At 43.8% G+C, this 20,887-nt stretch overlaps 1 protein-coding gene and 7 non-coding genes across 8 annotated transcripts; 4 read left to right on the forward strand and 4 right to left on the reverse strand.

Annotated features, from left to right (window-relative positions):
* The first annotated feature begins 110 nt into the window (after positions 1 to 110).
* On the forward strand, positions 111 to 183 carry TRNAK-UUU. The gene has a single exon. It is a non-coding gene; the product is annotated as a tRNA-Lys (tRNA).
* Positions 184 to 4,039: 3,856 nt separating this feature from the next.
* Positions 4,040 to 4,112, forward strand: TRNAF-GAA. The gene has a single exon. It is a non-coding gene; the product is annotated as a tRNA-Phe (tRNA).
* Positions 4,113 to 4,566: 454 nt separating this feature from the next.
* On the forward strand, positions 4,567 to 4,639 carry TRNAV-UAC. The gene has a single exon. It is a non-coding gene; the product is annotated as a tRNA-Val (tRNA).
* Positions 4,640 to 4,738: 99 nt separating this feature from the next.
* Positions 4,739 to 4,811, reverse strand: TRNAK-UUU. Its single transcript has one exon. It is a non-coding gene; the product is annotated as a tRNA-Lys (tRNA).
* An 820-nt stretch (positions 4,812 to 5,631) lies between these two features.
* On the reverse strand, positions 5,632 to 5,714 carry TRNAL-UAA. Its single transcript has one exon. It is a non-coding gene; the product is annotated as a tRNA-Leu (tRNA).
* Positions 5,715 to 7,045: 1,331 nt separating this feature from the next.
* Positions 7,046 to 7,132, reverse strand: TRNAR-UCU. The gene is given in 2 exon segments: positions 7,046 to 7,081; positions 7,096 to 7,132. It is a non-coding gene; the product is annotated as a tRNA-Arg (tRNA).
* A 510-nt stretch (positions 7,133 to 7,642) lies between these two features.
* Positions 7,643 to 7,715, forward strand: TRNAV-UAC. The gene has a single exon. It is a non-coding gene; the product is annotated as a tRNA-Val (tRNA).
* A 6,682-nt stretch (positions 7,716 to 14,397) lies between these two features.
* LOC122731819 (olfactory receptor 4D11-like) lies at positions 14,398 to 15,345 on the reverse strand. The gene has a single exon (XM_043972089.1). It carries the CDS (start codon positions 15,343 to 15,345, stop codon positions 14,398 to 14,400), a length of 948 nt encoding a protein of 315 aa, XP_043828024.1.
* Between the last annotated feature and the right edge of the window lie 5,542 nt (positions 15,346 to 20,887).

Consider the following 20,887-nt stretch of genomic DNA (forward strand, 5'->3'; position numbering starts at 1 on the left):
GCTGGTGGGATGAGGAGAGAAACTTATATAGAAAACAATCTTTTCGTGACAGGACCCATGCAAAAGCAAATTAAGATATTCATTTACCCAAGCTCGCTGGTAAGTTAAGAGCCCGGATAGCTCAGTCGGTAGAGCATCAGACTTTTAATCTGAGGGTCCAGGGTTCAAGTCCCTGTTCGGGCGAACACTTCACTTTTATGGAAGAAAAAAAAACCATAAAGGAAGAAAGTACTTTGAATGTCCCCCCGCCCCCCCTCTTCCGCTTCGGGATGAGCGGGGGTGGGGCGGCATTTGTACCCGAGTGTTGCCTAGAAGTGGGAAAGCAGTGTACCCCTCCCTGCGGCTTCAGATATCCGGAAAGGGCGGAATCTCTGAGCTTGATTTCGGGCATCAGAGCTCTTGTGTCGGAGGAAGGTTAGGAAATGAATGCCTGGTCGAATGAGATATTTCCAGAGCTTTGCAAACTTTAAAGTATTAGTTATTGTTATCGTGCCTGTCTCTTTATTCTACAGGCGACGAAACTGAGGCACAGGGAGGGGAATGATTTTCCTGTCATACAGGAGGTAGGAGAATCGGAACTCGAACCCACCCGCCTCTTGACCGATGATCCGGGTGCCTACTCCCTTGGAGTAAAACGAATCGTCGAGACAAGAATAGGCAGGCAGGCGACAAGCATTTAGTAACTCCCAGTATGTGCCAAGCCCTTCCAACGCGCTGGCACACGGCCCAGGCTAAGGACACACGTGGAAACAACCCAACGTGCCCCAAGAACCCTCTGTTCTAGGGCAACAGGGGTCCTGGGGGTCACGGATAGATTTCAGGGGGTCCGTGGATTTGGATGGAGAAATGCTGCTTTATTTTCCGTCACTTCTAACTAAAAGGTAGCATTTCTTTCAATTATATAGAACACGATTCTGAGAAGAGCCCCATAGATTTCCCCAGACTGTAGCCCAAGGGATCCCTGGCACAAAGAAAGCTCAAGAACCTCTCTTCTAGAGCGTGATGATGCAAGTCACACACAATAATTATGTGCTCGTGCTCTTAATTACGTGAAACACAAGGCTGAGTAATTTAAAGCACTAGAGGGCACTAGCAACCCGGGGGAATTAGGAAAGGACTGGGCAGCCAAGGGCTGGGAGGTTGGTGGGTAACCATCTGAGGGAGCTAAGTTTCTTTCTGAGTTAATTAACCATCCACCACAAAGTAAATGGGCAATTGAATAGCACTGAAGGTTGTACTCAGCTGAACTTTCTTGAAGCCTTGTTTAACTCAAGCAAAAATTTGCGACCTCCATCCTGGAGAACGGATGGGTTGAATCAGAGCTTAACTACCACTGGGCAAATAGGGCTTTGGCACAGGACGCAAACTTGTGGGATGGGGAAGTGAATTCTCGGGCAACTTCTATGTCCGATTATCATTCCTTGCTCAAAAACTAAAAAGGGTCCTTTGTAGACCTGATGCAGGCCGAGAATACAGAAGAGTACCCCGATTCTACCCCCACATCTTTTTGCCCCAAGCTTCCTGCAGTGATCCGACCGTCTAATGGGACAATTGCTATCTCTGCAGGACCTCATCCCCACCCCCAAAACAAACACCCCTCCCGCCACTATTTTAGTTCCAGGAGAAAGTCAACATTTGTAAAGTTCTTACTATATAGCCATGGTGTTAGGTGCCAGAGATACAAAGAAAGGCAAAAACTAACTGTTCCTGCCCTTAAGAAGCTCACCTTCTGGGGCAGGAGGTGAGCTGCAAATAACTATGTGCCTATCAGATATGTACATGATAAACTGGAGATAATCTCAGAGAGCAGGCACTGGCTTTGTGGGAACTGACTGGGAAAGGCTTCTTGCAAAAGGGAGAATTTGAACCAAGTCCTAAGAAGGAAGCCAAGTGCATTCTGGATATGAAAGAGAAGCCAGTGAACAAGTACGGAGTGGGGAGATAGAGAAGGCTGACATAATGGGATTATAGACTGTGGGGAGGATAATAAGTCTTAATTTTTTTTTCTTTCTTTTTTTTTTGGTGAGGCAGTTGGGGTTAAGTGACTTGCCCAAGGTCACACAGCTAGTAAGTGTTAAGTGTCTGAGGCTAAATTTGAACTGAGGTCCTCCTGACTCCAGGGCTGGTGTTCTATCCACTGCACCACCTAGCTGCCTTGATAATAAATTTTAAAAGACCTGGAAAGGTGGGATTAAGGGGCCAGATTATGAAGGGCTTCAAAAGTTAAGCATCATTTTCTATTTGATCCTGGAGGCAATAGGGAGCCACTGAAATTCATTGAGTAGGGGGATCTGACATGGTCAGATCTGTCTGCGCTTTAGGAAGGTCACTTTGCCAACCTAGTAGAAGGGTGTACTGCAGTGGGGTCGGAGTTGAGAAAGGGAGACCAGCTAGGTAGCTATTGCAATAGTCCACTGATGAGGTGATGAGGGTCTGTATCAGGATCTTGGTCATGTGAGAGATGCATCTGCATCTGAGATGTTGCAAAGGTAGAATGAACAGGACTTGGCAACAGATTGGATATGTGGGGTGAGTGTGAGTGAGAAGTCAAGGATGACACCTAGTTGGAGTCTGGTTGAATGGGAGCTCTGTGGCCATCTTAACAGTAATAGAGATTTGAAGAGTTTTGGTTCTCTGGCAGGGTACAGAGAGGAATAGAGGTCAGGGGTAGAAATTCAGGCATCATAAAAACAAAATATAGCAATGAAAACGAATTTTAAAAGGAACCAGGATGGCAATGAACTGGGCGAGCAAGAGTTTGAACTGATACAAATCCTTTGGATGTGAAAAAAGTGGACAAATCTTTGAATAATACTATAAGCATTGACATTGATATCAAGTAGTAGAAAATGAATGTTGAAAAATTACAAAGAACAAGCATGGCTCCAAGGAAGAGGTGGGGAATACACGTTTCCCAGATCCTTTGTAGGGACAGGGCTTGGGGTGTAGGCATGGGAAGAAGTTCACAGATGTGGAACATGGCCAGATTTTTCTTTGATGTATTGATAATTTTTTTTTGGTGGGGGAATGAGGGTTAAGTGACTTGCCCAGGGTCACACAGCTAGTAAGTGTCAAGTGTCTGAGGCTGGATTTGAACTCAGGTCTTCCCGGATCCAAGGCCAGAGCTTTATCCACTGCACCACCTTGCTGCCCCCTGTATTGATCATTTTTAATGAAAAACTTTTTTCTTTTCCTTCCTTTACTTTTTTTTTCAATCTCTCTGGGATAGATAGATGGCATTGTAAAGTATATAATCGTTTCCAGTTCTAGTTTAAAAAAAATTAGAAGGCATTCATTGTGTGTCTGGGGTTAGGGGAGAAGATATTCTGAGCCCAGCACACAATAGTGGAATCAAAGGCAGGTAAGAAGTGTGTGTGTGTTTGTGTGTGTTGTGGAGGTGGGAGGTTTCTGATAACAGTGAATGGTTCGGTTTATCTGGAGAGTATAGTAAGACGAAAAACACTGATAGGTTGGAAAAATAGGATGACATTGTATTGGGGCAAATCGATTTTTTCCCCCGGGAGCAAATTGAATGTCAGGAAAAATGGTTTGAAATGACACAAATCCTTTGGGTGTGAAAAAAAACAGGATGACTTTCTGACCAATATCTCAGACACTGACTTTTATCTTCTATATAGCTGTTAGTCTGTAATGATTTTTTGCCTCTCAAAGCCATCACTTTTTCACAAGATGATAGATTTATTTAAAACAGGAGATTCAACCAGGTAATAAATAAATGAACTAATTATTTCAGCCCCATATCCGTCCGTCCTTCCATCCGTCCAACATCCATCCATCCATCCATTCATTCATTCATTCATGATTCCTTGCGCCTCAATGCATTCTTGAACATGTCAGTACTGTACACCCCAGGGTTTGGTCTCTGGTTTCTTTGGAATGTTGTTCTAACATGATAATTGAACACAGATTTTTTTTTCTCGTTTCTTCTGAGCATAAAACAGAAACAACATTCAAAAAGCACCTAAAAAAGTTAGCTCAGGATTGGCAGCTAACAAAGTTGAAGAAGGAATGTGTGGGTGCCGAAATAGCTCAGTTGGGAGAGCGTTAGACTGAAGATCTAAAGGTCCCTGGTTCGATCCCGGGTTTCGGCACTTAATTTTCTTTTTCTTTTCCTTGAGGGAAATGCTCACTTGTAATTGAAAAGGTCAGCGACGATAAAGATACAATTCCATCCCCCGTCCTCCTGCATCCGCTTTCACGGACACCACCCCACCCCCGGTTCATCGTGGAGCTTTGAGAGATTCAGAGAAGAGTCCGGTGTAACGGAGGGCTCCGAGGCCGGGCGTCAACGCAGCAGGGCTTCCGCATTTTGTTTTTCAGGCCCCCTGCTCACTCAGGCCACACTTAACTAATAAATAAATAAATAATTCTAGAGTAAATAAATAATACGTAATCATAACAGATTAAAACAAGTAAATAAAAGTAAATAATAGAAGATACTAAAGACAAAAAACCTAATTAATTAATAAAGCGAACAATAAAGAATACAAAAACTCCAGGGAATGAATCTGCTTCCTAGCTTAAGGATCAAAGGTGAATATCTCTGGTTCCATAGTGTAGTGGTTATCACGTCTGCTTTACACGCAGAAGGTCCTGGGTTCGAGCCCCAGTGGAACCAGTAGTAACCTTTATTGTGTGTTGTTTTCGGGTATGATCGACTGGTGTTTTGGATGGGGCCTATTATGAAAAAGGTCTTCATTCACCAAAACATTACTTCCCTCTGAACAGGGACTTGAACCGTGGACCCTCAGATTAAAGGTCTGAAGCTCTACCAACTGAGCCATCCAGATTCTACTGTTTACTCCTCTCCCTGATTTTATCCCCAGTGTAATCAACCATTTTGTGTGTGTGTGTGTGTGTGTGTGTGTGTGTGTGTGTGTGTGTGTGTGTGTGTGTGTGTGTGTGTGTGTGTGTCTGTGTGTGTGTGTGTCTGTGCGCGCGCGTATGTTTTAAAGGAGATTTAACTTGCATGCGAGAGCTCCTGCTCCTACTTTGCTCATTCCTTGAAAAAAACGACACTGGGCTCCCGGTTACTGGAGGTGTGTAAGCCAAGACGATTTCATTAGAGATGTTTGTAGACGTGTCCAGACACGTGGGAGAGTGGGTTACATGACGTCTGAGGCTCCTTCCAAGTCTGGGGTTTTAGATCTTAAGCACGAAACAGACCAGAGGGTTGGGACAGCCCGGAGCATATCGCGATCTGGTTCTTATTGTGTGTTCTCGTGAAGATCAGTTTAATCCGTCAATATTTGCTAAGCACCTACTCTGTGCCAAACACTATGCTAAGCATTGGAACAGTTGAGACAAGGCAACTCATAGCAAGGAGTCCTTGCACAAAGGAGTCATCAATGAAAACGTTATGGAAAACAGTTATAAACATACAATTTATCGCAATGATCACTCTTATTACTTTTAAATGACCAAGCATGTTCTTGGTGCGGAAGAAGCAACCACCAACTTAATAGAGCTTGTGCTTTCAAGGCTCCCTGGCGGTATTTCTCAAGTGTTCAAAGTTTGTATTCTCTTGGGAAGTGGACTTTCCAGTGGGTTTTAGTTTCCAGATTTTATTTTTAGAGAATTTCTTATTAAGGACCAAAATTAAAATCTTCCTACCAGAAGTGGGGTTCGAACCCACGCGGACAATTGTCCATTGGATCTTAAGTCCAACGCCTTAACCACTCGGCCATTCTGGTTGGCGATGACTACAGGCTCCCCCCTCTTCAGATGAGGTCTCATGTCCCTGAGCCTCTCAGTTGCTCTCACCTGGTGACCAAGTTTGTGGCCCACGCCGGAGAGGGCAAGAAAACCCCACCTTAAAGACGAGAGGGGCAAGGAGACCTCTGTCACCACTTAAAACGCTCTTCATCTCGTCTTTCAGGCCCAGAAGGGACATACACGTGACGCACAAGGCTAGGTCATCTCTGGGGCCGGGAGCCTGTGTTGAATAAGTATTTACTAGTCGCTTGTTTACATGTGCCAGACGTTCTTCACAAAGTTCTGGGTGTCCAGAAGTGCAAGTCTCCCTGTCTTCAAGGAGTTTCCTTTTTATCTGGGGAGTCTGCCGGTATATGAATGAGTGTGCAAGACACCTATGCGACGTAAATAAGTAGTAATGAAGGAGGAGGAGAAGGGAACGAGCTAAACACCTTTCCCAAACCGTCCGCCCTTCTCTCCACCTTTCCAGTCTTCTTACACCTCCCTCTGTCTCCTGTACTCAGATTCAGGGACACTGATCTCCTCGATGTTCCTGGAACAAGACTCTTCATCTCATCCGGATATTTTCTTGTCTCCTCTTTCTAGTTGCCCTCAAGCCTCATCTGAAGCCCCACCTTCTGCAAGAAACCTCTGAGAATCCCCTTTAATAAGCTCTTTTCTTTCCTCTGAGAGTATTTCCAATTTATCCTGTATATGTCTTATTTATACTTTCTAGTTTTCATGCTGTCTCTGCTATTAGAATGTAAACTCCTCGAGGGGAAGAGTCTCTGTGTCTCTGTCTGTCTGTCTCTGTGTCTGTCTCTGTATCTCTGTCTCTCTCTGTGTCTCTGTCTCTTGTCTCTGTCTCTATGTCTGTCTGTTTCTGTGTCTCTTTGTCTCTGTGTGTCTCTCTCTTGTCTCTTTCTTTGTCTCTGTGTGTCTCTGTCTCTCTCTCGGCTTTCTTTGTATTTTCTGTGCTTAGCCCCGAGCCTGCCTCGTAGTTGAATGCTGAAGAGATGCTTATGGACTTGATGGAGATGAAATGTCTAGAAGAAGGAACACCAATTAACAAGAGCCTTCTAAGGCCAAGGCACTGAGGATTTAGAACCGACAATGAACAGACCCTGACCTCGAGAAGTTCACAACCATTCCACAAAACGTGCACTCTTCCTTCCGTACCGGGAGCTACAGAGTAGCACGAAAGAGGTTATACGAGTATGGAACCTGGAGGACTTCTTTGGAACGTTAGGAAATGAGTTCCAAGATGCCAGTCCTGCTTGATTTTCATTTCTTTTCTTTTTCTTTTTTTTGATTTTCATTTCTAAAAATACGACTCTGGTGGGACTCGAACCCACAACCTTTGAATCCCTTCAGCTCTACTAGAAGTCCAATGCGCTATCCATTGCGCCACAGAGCCAGTTACTTACCAAGGTTGCCCTTAATAGACACATCTAAACACAAAGGGCAGCGTGCCTCCTGGGAAAGGGCCCAAGTTTGAGAGTATAAAAAGGGATTCTGGAGTTTGCAATAGGAAGAAGCCTTGGAGATCATTTCTTTAACCCCCTCGTTGGACTCAGAGCACAGCTGCGATCCCTTGCACCCCGTCACGTGCGCGCATTTGGAGGGCGTTGTTTGCGGTCGGGCAGTCCGGCGAGGCTGTACTTGTTTGATCTGCTAGCGCACGACCCCTCCTAGGTAGGGTTAACACCCAGCTCGCGCTAGGAAGAGCGCGGCCTTTGGGGAGTACGGCTTTCCCTTACGATGAGGTGCCGTGGGCCTTTCTGTTGTGCTTAGAGGAACAAGATTCCCCTATCAATTTCGGGAAGGAAAAGTCGAAAAGAAGAAAAGTGAGAAAACGGAGAAGTACAAAAATAAATGAGAGAAATTTCTTTCCTCTTAAAGCTTCCTAAAGAGGTAAGCCATCAGCGGTTCCATAGTGTAGCGGTTATCACGTCTGCTTTACACGCAGAAGGTCCTGGGTTCGAGCCCCAGTGGAACCATGAGGAGAGTAAATTTCACTTTTAGCTAAAGGAGTCCTTTAATAACCTACACCCACGCAGATTTAAACGATCCTATTCCTCTAACGGGAAAAGTAGGGAAAATTATCCCGAGATCCCCCCAAATGAATTTATCGTCTTCAGTTTCTTCATCTGCAAAATGGGACTGGGGGGTAGGAGAACAGGGGCAGGGCTAATGGATGCTCCCTAAGGAACTTCTCTTCCAGTTCTAGGTCCCTATTATCTTTGTACAGGAAGCTCTCCCTCAAGCAAGACTATTGTTGGAGGTGCTCAACAGGTGACCACCCTGAGGGAGCTAGGTAGGCAGCCTGAGCTCCCTTAATCCCTAGGCTCCGAGGTTGCTGTCTGAGCATCAGAGCCTTTCCTAGATAGAACTTTGTCATTGTCTTTGCCTTGGAGTCATAAACGTTAGAGTATTCGGAAGGACCCAGACAGAAAGTCGGGTCAGGTGCACGGGCGGAAGGGGTGATGTGGTGGCTGGTAAAACAAAGAGGTCTGGGAGTCTGGTCTAAGCTTGTCCCAGGGGGAAGCTGTGTTTGGGGGTTTTGAGGGATCAAGCAGTTAACAAGTATTTAGTAAGCGCCTGCTTTGTGTCAGGCACTATGCTAGGTGCCGAGGACAGAAAGGATTCCTAATTATAGAACCTATATTCTAATGGGGGAGACAATATATTTGTATATAAACATATATTACATATATGTTTATATACAAATATATACTATATAACACATACAATATTTGTATGTATATGTAAATGTGCACATATAGACATATGCTCACACATCATAAATCGAAAGTTAATATAGACCAAGTAAGTTAAAATGAAGGCATTTAGGAAGAAAAACACAGGCAGTTCAAGAAAAGGATTGCATGAAGAATTTAGTGTTTGACCCGAATTTTAAAGGGAGAGAAGGACTCTGGGAGAGAGGGAGGACGAACTCAGTCACTCCCCCCCCACCCCAAGCCCTTACCAGTGTCATCTTGGAAAACACACTTACCCTCTCTTGGAAATCTATCAGATAAGACTAAGGAAACAGGTATTACCTAAATAGAAGGACTCTTGGAGGGAAGCACTTTTGTAGACTTTAGAATGTTATATACCTGCTGCTCCTACTACCACAGCCACAACCACCAGAGATACCACCAATGCCAATGCTGCCACCACCAGTGAGACCTCAGCAAGACACCACCAAGAGATATTGCCATTTGCCTGAAGCTTCCTTCTAGTTCTCAATCTAGTTCCTTTGGTCTTTCCTTTGCTCCTACCTTCACAGGGACTTCAGTTCCCAGGAAGGAGTGAGTCCAAACAGTTAGGAGAGGGCACACATCAGTGCAGTAAAACTGGGCCTCTTGACTATTGATTTGGGGGTCAGTCTGATCAAGGAACCTTCTATTCACCCATTTCTTCCCATCAGACCCAAGGAAAGACTCCATTCTATGACCCTTAGCAGAAACAGCATACTACCCCTATCCACAAAGTCCAGGAGCATGGGGTTTTGCTAGGCCAGGTATCCTTATCCCAAATTTTGAAGTTTACAAAGCTCTTTTCTTTTGTGAGGTAGATTGTGCAAGGATTATTATTCCCATTTTATAGATGAGGAAATCGGGGTAAAAGAACATAAGGAAATTGTAACAGGGTCACATAGCTAGTAATATTTGAGGTAACACTTGAACCCTTCTAGTATTCTGACACTAGATAATACTGGGGAAAGACGATACCATTATTAGGGGAGTTGCAACCTGACAGTTATCTAAGGCAGATCTGGGAACCAGGGCCTCATTTCCACATTACTTAATTATGGAATTATAGTCTAAAAGAGAGGGTGTGTTCCAGCAAGACCAACAAAAGTCTGAGGTTGGCTGGGGCTAAAAGACAAAGCCCACTTAGAAGAGTACAGTATTGGGGCCAATCCAGTATCAGCCAAGTTTGTCGAGGACCCAGCAAAGACAATGAATGATCTATTCAGTCACTGTTGTATTTTGAGTTGGTGTCCAATCTTTCCCTCTCCTGGATGCTGGGGGTGTTTATGGGAGAGTGTGCTCCTGGTATTGGGGGAAATGTTTGTAGCGACTGTTTTCACTATACATTTGAAAAACTTGACTTTGCTAAAGAAGGATGCTCATGTCATGTTAGAAGCATTGTATTTTCTAGAAAGGTTCCCATAGGAAACTCTGAGTATGGAAGCCTGGCACATGTTCCAGCCCAGGGCTCAGGACCCCTTCCTACTCTGACAATTCTCTGTGGGGACAAGAGACATCAGTGGGTGACATGTGATGGCCTAAGGCATAGGCAGGAGAGAAAATAAAAGGGCTAGTGGGAAGAGAAGGGGAAGGAAGGAAGCCAACCTAGCATGTTTTGGTGGAAAGACCCTTGGGGCTTAATATCATAATGCAGGGAGTTCAATCCCAGCTCTTGACAATTGACTTCATCTCTTTTAGCTTTAATCCCCACATCTATAAAACAAAGGGCACTGGACCAAATGCTATCTAAAGTCCCTTCCAACTCTTGTTTTGGTTTGTTTTTTGGTTTGTTTTTTTTTCCGGGGCAATGGGGGTTAAGTGACTTGCCCAGGGTCACACAGCTAGTAAGTGTCAAATGTCTGAATCCAGGGTCAGTGCTTTATCCACTGCACCACCTAGCTGCCCTGTCCCTTCTGACTCTTAATGGTTTATTAATAATACGAAAATAGAGAAAGTGAAGGCAAATATTTGGGGAATAGAAGGAACTTTGCCCTGGCCTCCCAAAGCATATCACTTAGGTTGCCACCCTATCCTACTTCCTCCTCATCTCCTTGGAATGTGGTCCATCTACTCTACTGAAGATTTTTTTTTCTTATAAATGACTCCCTAGTCCAATAGCTTTTTTCTCCTTGATGGTCATTCTCCTCTAATTTGCATTATTTGATACCCTCTTTCCTTTTGGATTCTCTTTCTATCTCATGCTTAAACACAGCGAGCTGGTTTTCCATCATTATAAAGGTTGAGAGGGATTTTCTGATTATGCAACTAAGTGGAGACTTATATCTAGCCGAAATGCTAATGCTAGATAGTGGAACTAGGGTCAAAATTGCAAAATCATAGACTGCTGGAGATGGAAGAGACCTTAGAAATAGAATGGAGGGCATCAGAATTGACAAGGGAATCTTTGACTATAGAATGTTAGAGCTACAAGGGCCCTTAGAACAGGAATGGTAGAACTGAAAGGAGCAGCTAGTGCCCTAGAGAAGGGCTTAGACTTTTTCCAGTCATGACCCCTTTTTGACTGAGAAATTTTTACTCCACCCCAGGCACATAGTATATGAAATATGTTTACAAATCATTTACTGCCAAGTTTTTGGTGACACCCCCCCCCCCATTCAGTTACTTGACCCCATATGTGGTCTGACCCACAGCTTAAGAAGCTTTGCTCTAGAGTTGGAGTCAGATAGAGGACCTGAGTTCAATTCCTGAGTTGGCCAAGTCAACTTTAACCTCTCTGGGCTTCAGTCTCCTCATTTATAAAGTGAGGGGGTTGGACTGGATGGCTTCTAGGGTTCCCTCCCATCTCTAAATCTGTGATCCTATGGTCCTGGGTGAATATAGACCTTAGACTGCGGAATGTTAGAATCGGAAGAAGACATAGACCACAGAGTTCTAGATCTTGGAGGAAATTTAGAATATAGAATGCTAGAGCCAGAAAAGATCTTAGCAAAGAGAACTATAGAATGTACCAACCGGCAGGGACCTTAGAATAGGCTATAGGATCACAGGAGCCTTAGTAGAGAGTTGGATGAGACCTTGAAGCACAGCTTGTCTTACTCCTTTGCTTTAAAATGAGGTATTGAGGACAGCTGAGGTTGAGTGACTTGCTTAGTACAACTCAGATTACAAATGTCTGAGATAGGATTTGAACCCAGGTCTTCCTGATTGCAAGTCCAGCACTCCATCCTCTCTAATAGAATTTCTTAAACTTTTCCCACTTAAGACCCCTTTTTGCCTGAGAAACTTTTATGCAACCCCAAGTATATAGGCATATAAAATAGGTCTACAAATCAAACATTTGCTGCCAAGTTTTTCCTGATCCCCATATTCAGTTACATGCCCCTATATGGTGTCATGACCTGCAGTTTAAGAAGCTTTGCTCTATAGTATCATAGACCGTTAAGAGCGGTGTGATGTGCTGGTAAATATTTAACATTCAGTTCTCTGAAGAAAAAAGACAAATCGACCCACAGCACTTTAAAATTTCATCGGAAGTGTCCCCTTTAAAAGGAAGTGTGGTAGGGGCAGCTAGGTGGCACAGTGGATAGAGCACTGTCTCTGCATTCAGGAGGATCCCAGTTCAAATCTGTCTTCAGACACTTAACAATTACTAGCTCTGTGACCCTGGGCAAGTCATTTAACCCCAATTGCCTCACCAAAAAACAATGAAGTGTGGTGCATACGGGCTAATAATGGCTTAAGATGAAGAACTAGAGATTTTAGAGAATTTCTAATGGAACTCCTACTGTTTTGGCTTATCTCATTTGCAGATGACACAAATCTAGGAAGGACAACTTAGCTATAATAATGATAGTAATAATAATAACAATAGTAATAACTACAACAGCTAACATTTAGTTTGGGCTTACTTTGTGCCAGGAGGCACTATGCTAAGTGTTTTCCAATTATTATTTTATTTGATCCATATAACAACCTTGGGAAGTGGGTATTATTATTATCTTCATTTTTAGGTGAGGAAACAGGCAAATAGGGAGGGATTAAGTGACTTGCCCAGGGTCATACAGCTATTAAGTTTCTGAGCTTGGATTTGAACTTGGCTCTTCCTGAATCCAGGCTCAGACTACTGGCTGACAGTCAGGATTCAAAAAGATATTGACTGTTTAAAACCCAAGATGAAATTGAGTGAAAAATTAACTTCACAAGGGTAAGATTGGGGAGAAGTTAGATATCAGTTCATCTGTAAAAGATCTGAGGGAGGAAGTAAATCATAATCTCAGTATGAGTCAATGATATGACACAACAGTCCCCCCAAACCAAGGGCTTTTAGGTTTAATTCAGAGAGACATAATGCCCAAGACCAAGATGATGGGAGTCCTTTTGCTGCCTGTCTTGGTCAGCCTCCCCTTTAGTCCTAGGCACCATATTTTAGGAAATACATGAATGAGATAGAGAGTGACCCATGGAGGACAATTAAGATGGCAAGGAAGTCAGATGAGGGAGACACTGAGGTTCCCTTCATTCTGAGAACATGAATAGGGCATTTGGACTTTGGGTTAGGACAGGATTTGAGCCCAGTCTCTTATGTTTACTACCTGTATGGTCTTGGACAAATGGAAATTGTGAAGAAGCAAATTTAGATCTAATGTAAAGAAAAATATCCTAATGCTTAGAGAAGGGGTTCTTAGGAGGGCTCCACAGACCCTAAGGGTCTGTGAATAAATTTCAGGGGATTCATGAACTTGGAAGTTTTACTATTTTGATAGTTGTATTTCAATATAATTGGTTTCCTTTGTAATCCTATGTTTTTTATTGAATGCCTTTTTAAACATTACTTTGAGCAAAGGTTTCACCAGCTTTCCGAAGAGTTCCAGGACACACAAAATGGTCAAGATTTTGAATCAGAGCTGTCCAATAGAAGACTGGTCTACTTAGGGAGCTAGTGATTCTCCCTCTTAGAGGTCTTTAAGCAAAGACTGGATGACCTCTGGTAGGTATACTATTGAAGGATTTTGGTTTGAATAGCGGTCAGATTAGATGACTTCTAGGGTCCTATTCAACTCTGAAATTCTATCATCCCATACTTAGGAAGATGTTTAACTTCTCTGAGAATAAGTTTTCACCTTTTAAAAAGAGGATCATAATAATAATTGTAGTGCTTATCTCATTGGATTGTTGTCAAATGAGACATTGTGCTTAAATGCCATATCATAATGGTGGATTCATCCAGAGAGCTGTCCATCCAAGTGATCAACTCAATAAGATTATAGAGTGTGGTCTTTTGTTGAAAGGGACGCTTTCTAGGGAAGGAGGCAATCCTTATCCCCATTTCTCTCTACCCCACCCCTGCAACCTCCACCTCCAGCTCCCCTTTGTTGAGAAGACACAAGGAATTTCTCTGATTGGTCCCTTCTCTGATTGGCTGCCTTCAAGGTGATTGTCAACCTCCTCAGATAAATCAGAAGCTCTTTTGCTTAATTCCCCATTATCAATGTAAGCAATTATTATTATTATTATTAATGTAGAAAGCAAGAGCCTGAAGAGACTTGAGAACACAGAATTTTAGAGGTGGAAGGAACCTTAAAGAACATTTTGTCCAATCCCTACATTCATAACATGCAGAGAAGTCACATCATTTGCCTTAGCTTACACAGTGAGTTGGTGGGAGGTTCAGGTCTCCGGGTTCCCAGGCCATTGTCTTTTCCATTTTTTTCTATAGAATCTTTAATATGGATAATTTTTCTTTGAATGGATGAGGGTCTAGTGTGTTTGTGCATCTTGCTATGTACCTTGCTTTGCTTATGCTTGGAATGCCCCAAATTCTTTGCCTTCACTGGTTTTTTTAGGGTAATTCCCATCACTACACTCCAACATGGAGATATCTGAAAGAATGTTTCTCTTATAACTACCTTTCCCCAAGCAAATAATGGGCATAAAGTTCAGGCCAACCTTTCCCAGTTCCCTGTTAGCATAGAGCCAGTTGCTTTTCAGCAGGTACAAGTCGTCTCTGTAATCTTCTCATGGCTGACTTCATCTCCTGGTTTCTCAGGGTGTAAATCAGGGGATTCAAGAGAGGGGAGATGACAGTGAAGGTGACCAAGATGACCCGGTCAGAGGGAAGGGCAGTGAAGGGCCTAGCATATACATAGATGCAGGGCACAAAATGCAGGGTGACCACGGTGATATGGGAAGAACAGGTGGAGATGGCTTTCCTCCTGCCCTCTCCCGTGTGAGACCTCAACATCACCATGATGACTGTGTAGGACACAATGAGGAGAAAGAACCAAAGTGTGGTGAGGAGACCATTGTTAGAGATCATAAGGAACTCCAGAACCAAGGTATCAGTGTTGGCCAGTTTGAGGACTTGGGGGACATCACAGTAGAAACTATCAATGATATTGGGCCCAGAGAAAGGGAGTGGGAGCAATAGAGAGATCTGTACAATGGAATGTATGAACCCCCCCACCCAGGAGGCTGCCAAGAGCCCAAAGCACCGTTCCTTACTCATGAGGGTCACATAGTGAAGGGGCTTTGAGATGGCCAAGTACCGATCATAAGCCATTACAGAGAGAGAAAAAACATCAACCCCACCAAGGAGGTGGAAGAAAAACATCTGCGTCATGCAGCCATTGAAAGAGATGGTCTTTCTCTCAGCTAGAAGGTCCAGCAAAACTTTTGGAGCAGTGATGGAAGAGAAGCCAATGTCCACAATGGATAAATTTCGGAGAAGGAAGTACATGGGCGTGTGGAGGCGAGTGTCACAGGTCACGGTGAGCATGATGAGAAGGTTTCCCAGCAGCGTTGTTCCATAAACCAGGAATAATAAAAGAAACAAGACTATGCTCAGCTCTGGAGACTGGGTAAGCCCCAGAAAAACAAATTCCTTCACCCTGCTATTATTTCCCAGCTCCATTAGCACATGTTTCCTCTTTCTTGGCCACCTTGGGGAAAAAAGAATTAAATAATAAAGAATAAACATTTACTCAGATAGCCCCCTCCTTTAATTACATGCACCATCTGCTGCTTTCACTCCTACTCATGTGCTGCTGAATGAAGCTAGAGAAAATCATAAAACAATACTGACTGAAGTTTTCATTGAGGCGAAAGAATCCTTTTAACCCTCCCTAGCTGATTCACTATCCTACCAACCACATCCGTTTTCCAAACCTTTTGATATCTTCTCAAACCTCCCATAGCTCTTCCACCCTCTCAGTTGTCTCATATTTCACACCCAAAATGATGCCGTTCTCCCAGAGCACCCTCTTCTTCCTTCTACCTCATCTCACATAACTCAGATGCTTCCTCAATCCCTATCTCATATAGTGCAATTGTCCTTATTCTTGGTCATGCAAACCTTCTACATGCACAAGTCATCCCATTCTCCCCTTACTTAACTAGAAAATTGTCGTCTTTCTCATTCCCGCTCTCACTTAGCTTCAATCTCTCCATCTACTGGCTACTTCCCTAGTGCTTATAAGCATGATGAGAGGACTTCCCAGTACAGTTGTTACATACATGTCTCCTTCATTCTCAGAAAATCCTCGATTGTTCTAGACATCCCTTCTATATGTTATCTGATAGCTCTCCTCCCCTTTTTGGCTAAACTCCTTGAGAAGGCGATATTCGATAGAGTTCTCCATCATTCAACTGAAACTGCTCTTGTCAAAGTTACCAGTGATCTCTTAATTGCCCAATCCAATGGCCCCTTATGAGTTCTCCTTCTTCTTAACCTCCTGAATCCAGGGCTGGTGCTCTATCCACTGCACCACCTAGCTGCCCTGTTACTATCTTTTCTTAGTTTTTTGTGATGCTGTTCTCTCCTGATTGCGCTCCCACTTATCTGGCTCCTGCTTCTCATTCTCTTTTGCTGTATCTTCATCAGGGCATTGCCCACTAATCATGGATGTCCTTTAAGGCTCTGTCTTGGGTCTGGGTCTTTTGTTCTTCTTTCTCTAGACTATTTCTTGGTGATCCTCTGTGGATTATGATCTTTCTGCAGATGATTCTCAGATTTACTTATCTAACCCTAACATCCATCCTGTCCTTTAATCTCACATCTCCAGTTCTCTCCAGATGTGTCACAAATAGCTTAAATTCAAAATGTCCCAAACTGAACTCATTATTTCCCCCAAACCTTCCCCTCTGCTTAACTTCCTTATTATTGTTGAGGCGGTTGCAGTCATTGAGGCTCTCAAGGTGGGGGTTATCCTCAACACTTCACTTTTTCAACCCTAAAAACTATTCTTTCATTAAATCCTGTTGATTTTACCTTTGCGGCACGTCTTATAGCTAGGCCCCCTTTTCTCCTCTGACATTGTGTAGGCCTTCCTCACCTCAATTACATACTACCGCAATAACCTTCTAGAGGGTCTGCCTGCCTCAAATCTCTCCCCATTCCAATCCACTCTTTGTTCATCTGTCAAAGTGACTTCAGAGGAAGAAGATTCTACAGTGGAAGAGGTGGAAATAGTTTATCCTAAGTATGTAGAACAACGTGGGACAAAGGACAGAGGAAGAAGAGTGAAGTTCACATGTGGAAGGTAGACAATAGTTTAACTGAAGCATGAAGTTTTATTTATTTATTTATTTTTTGGTGAGGCAATTGGGGTAAAGTGAGTTGGCCAGGGTCACACAGCTAGTAAGTGTTAAGTGTCTGAGGCTGGACCTGAACTCAGGTCTTCCTGACTCCAGAGCCGGTGCTCTATCCACTGCACCACCTAGCTGCCTCATGAAGTTTTATTAATCAGAATTATTTTGGAAAATTCATTCTTCATTCTGTAAAAAAAATAATTAATTTAGCTTATCTGATCTGAAAAAATAATAACTATGCTTCTATGAAAAATTATAACTTTATGAAAATTATAACTGGGCCAAAATCCTGCCAAGGTTGTCATTCAAATGCAGAAATATTTTAACTAGTTTGCCTAATCTGGGGAGACTAATCTGACTGGGGTACTTAATCTGGGACTTTTGACTGCTTTGCTATCTACTGCTATTAATTTAATGTGGGCCATTTATAAAGTTCCACCACACTTGCTCCTCCCAAATTGATAAGCAAAAGATTAAGAAGCTTCTTAATTAAATAATCAAAGCAGAATTTATTCATAAAAATCAATGTAAATGATAAAGGTTAAGAAATGCAAATTATACAACCTGGCTGCTTTTAATACAATAATGGCCCTTGCCGCCTCTTGCCTTAGGGTATGCTCCAGCTTTCTGCAACTTTCACTCTTGCTCCCCTGCTTCACTTTCACTGCTCAGCTCCTTTCTTCTAACTCCAAGCCCCTTTCACTTTGTCAACCCGGCTGAAAAGCCCGTTAGCGTCCTCACCTCTTTTGCCAACCCCCTGGTGTCTCTAGCCTTCTGGCGTTCTTCTTCCTTGCTCTTAGCCTTTTATCCGTCTCAGTCAGCCCCTCTCTTTACACAGCCTGTCTCCTTGTAACACCTTCCTCCCCCCCCCCTTCCCCCCTCTTAATCTTCTGGCTTCTCCCTTGCTCTTAATCTCCAGCATCGTCCCTTTTACTGTCTTTTCCCCTGTATATATCTTCCTTCTATCCCCTCAAATCTTGGGCTCCCTGCGGCCACCCCCCCCCCAAGCTAATCTGCCGGCTGCACTAGCGCTGTGGGGGGGGGCACTCAAGTGTCTCATGCGTACCACACCCAGGGCTCCAGGGGCCCGTGCGCCCTGCTGTGTGCCCAGGGACCTCTGCATGGGCTACCCAGAGCCCGGCCTGGACGAGCTGGGGATCTCTGGGATTGATCCTCTCAGGGCAAAGGGAGTGCGTCCCTGAGGGTTTTCATGGGCCTTTCCACTCTGCACGAGCTGCACCATGCCACACTAGTGGCTGGCTTGGTCTGCGCAGCTTAGCCCGGCTCAGAGACCATCCCCCTCTCCTAGCAGCTGAAGCAGAGCGGGAGGGGAAGCTCTGCTTGGGGAGCCTGAGGCTAATTTCAACGCCCACAATTCCATTATTATTAATTGAATTAATATATTAATCAATTTATTATTAACTGATTTAATATATTAATTCACATATGATTAACTTCCCACAGAGTTTCCAGGTTCTCTGTCCTACTTTGCACTAGGCATTAGGGATACAAAGATGTCCTGAAGTAAGACACATCCTATTGGGGGAAAATATGACTGGTAATAACTACATTGAATTGAAAAATAGATACGAAGTAAATCCAAAATACATTTTTTGGAGGACACTACTAATCAAGGGCAGTTAGTTAATGCCTCCTGGCTCTGGAGCTGAGCCTTGAAGGAAGCTGGGGATTATAACAGGTGGGGATGAGGAGAGAACCTTTTCCCAGCATGGCTGACTAGACAAAGGTGCAGAAGTGGGAGATGGGATGTTGTGTATGGGGGAACAACAGCACAGCAGCCAGTTTGTATAGAAAATGTGTTGAGTCATTTCAGTTATGTCTGACTCTTTGTAATCCCATTTGGAGTTTTTTTTGGCATGGAGGCTGGAGTGGTTTTCCATATCATTCTCTAGCTTATTTTACAGATGAGGAACTGAGGCAAATGAGGAACTGAGACAAAAAGTGTCAAGTGACTTGACCAGGGCCCCACAGCTAGTAAGTATCTGGGGCTGAATTTGAACTCAGGTTCTCCAGACTCTAGGGCAGGTGCTCTATCCAATGCATCATCTAACTGTCTTGCAGGTTGCACCAGCTTGTGAAGGGCTTTACATGCCAAAAAGAGCATTTGTATTTTTCCAGAAATGACTGTCAGCAGTTGGTTTTAGGACTTAACTTTCAAGTTTCTTGGGGACATGGATTCGGACTTTGTATCCCCCACACATGACATAAAATATGAGCTTAATAAATGCTCCATGATTTTTTGACTCATTAGACAAAACTAGAACTACCTAGGATGTCCTGGGTTCAGAGCACTTTCAGTCCAAACTCTTTCTCATTTTATCTTTCATTTCCTGTCTTTTATACTGAAAGCAGATGTTGAAGACCATGCCTCAGAAATGCTGCATTGCTCTAATCTCCATCACCAAGAATCAGTTCTGTTCAGTGGGCTGCACTTGGATAAGTGGGTTTCAGAAACAATGTCAGTTGGAAGAATATTGGGACTCAATCTGGGTTAACCAAGGAATTTAGACCATTGTTCCACTCCATTTCCCTGTGGGGACCAAATTTTAATTGGGGAGTGTTAGCTAAGTGGCTCCTCTCAATACTGGGGCAAGGAAGGAGACTGGCAGCCTCCCTCAAAACAGAACAGGATTTATTTTAACAAGAACGAACTTAAAATAAAACAACAACCCACAAACAGGATCAGTAGGATCAAGGGACAGGAAATAAAACGGGGAAAGGGAAATTATACAATCTGAAAAAATACCATCAACCAGGAATCAGCTGAGAATACACAGCCCTACTCGTGTTGCCTTCCAGCTTCCAGCTAACCGGGGGTTCCCTGAAACCCCATACGGCCCCCAACCAATTGTCTGGCCGCTCTGACAGTCACATGACTGCCCTCACTAGGCTTCCAGTCATTATAATTTTGCCAGGCCCATGTAGGCGTCAGCGAGTGGTGATGATGTGCGGTGCCAGCGCCATGGCAATGGCTACAACCAGTGGGTGGAGCACTGTGTGGTTTTGGGAGCCCCAGGTTAGTGCACACTGAGGCATAAAAACCTCAAATAACAATTAATTCTTTACATCCCAATACCAGAAGAAACTGCACAAACTCTCTCCCTCTCCCTCTCCCTCTCTCTCTCCCTCTCCCTCTCCCTTCCCCTCCCTCCCTCTCACAAACACACACACAGGGACAATTCTCCTTGAGAATAGTACCCATGGGGCAGCTAGGTGGCACAGTGGATAGAAAACTGGCCGTGGATTCAGGAGGACCTGAGTTCAAATCCGGCCTCAGAGACTTGACACTTACTAGCTGTGTGACTCTGGGCAAGTCACTTAACCCCAATTGCCCCACCAAAAAAAAAAAAAAAAAAGAAAAGAAAAGAGAATAGTACCCACAGTCCTCTCTGGTTTCAGTTTCTGACTGATGCTACTTTGTATTTTCATTTGAGGATACTTGAAGGAGATTGAGGGGGGACTGTGAGATGAGGTCTTTGGCTGCAAGTAGAACTGGGAATAAGAGAAAAGGAGTAAAACTAAGGATTGAGGTGGGAGCTCTGAACGGCCTTCTTGTCCCCAGGCTTTTTCCAACCAGTTTGCTTGTACCCTCAAGCAGAGGGATTCAATTAAATTTTTTAATTTTTAAGGCAATTGGGGTTAAGTGACTTGCCCAGGGTCACACAGCTAGTTAAACCTGAGGTCGGATTTGAACTCAGGTCCTCCTGAATCCAGGGCCGGTGCTCTATCTACTGCACCACCTAGCTGCCCGATTCAATTTAATTTAATCCAATAGATATTTACTGAGTGCCTAGACCACAACATGAAGGGTATTCAGTGACCTTCCTTTCTTCCTTCTAAAGCAG

The sequence above is a fragment of the Dromiciops gliroides genome, chromosome 6, assembly GCF_019393635.1.
Source record: "Dromiciops gliroides isolate mDroGli1 chromosome 6, mDroGli1.pri, whole genome shotgun sequence".
In the NCBI taxonomy this organism is placed as follows: domain Eukaryota; kingdom Metazoa; phylum Chordata; class Mammalia; order Microbiotheria; family Microbiotheriidae; genus Dromiciops; species Dromiciops gliroides.

What these genes read in the sequence shown, in the direction of transcription:
- LOC122731819 (XM_043972089.1), bottom strand. Translation starts at nt 15,345, where the DNA reads ATGGAGCTGGGAAATAATAGCAGGGTGAAGGAATTTGTTTTTCTGGGG.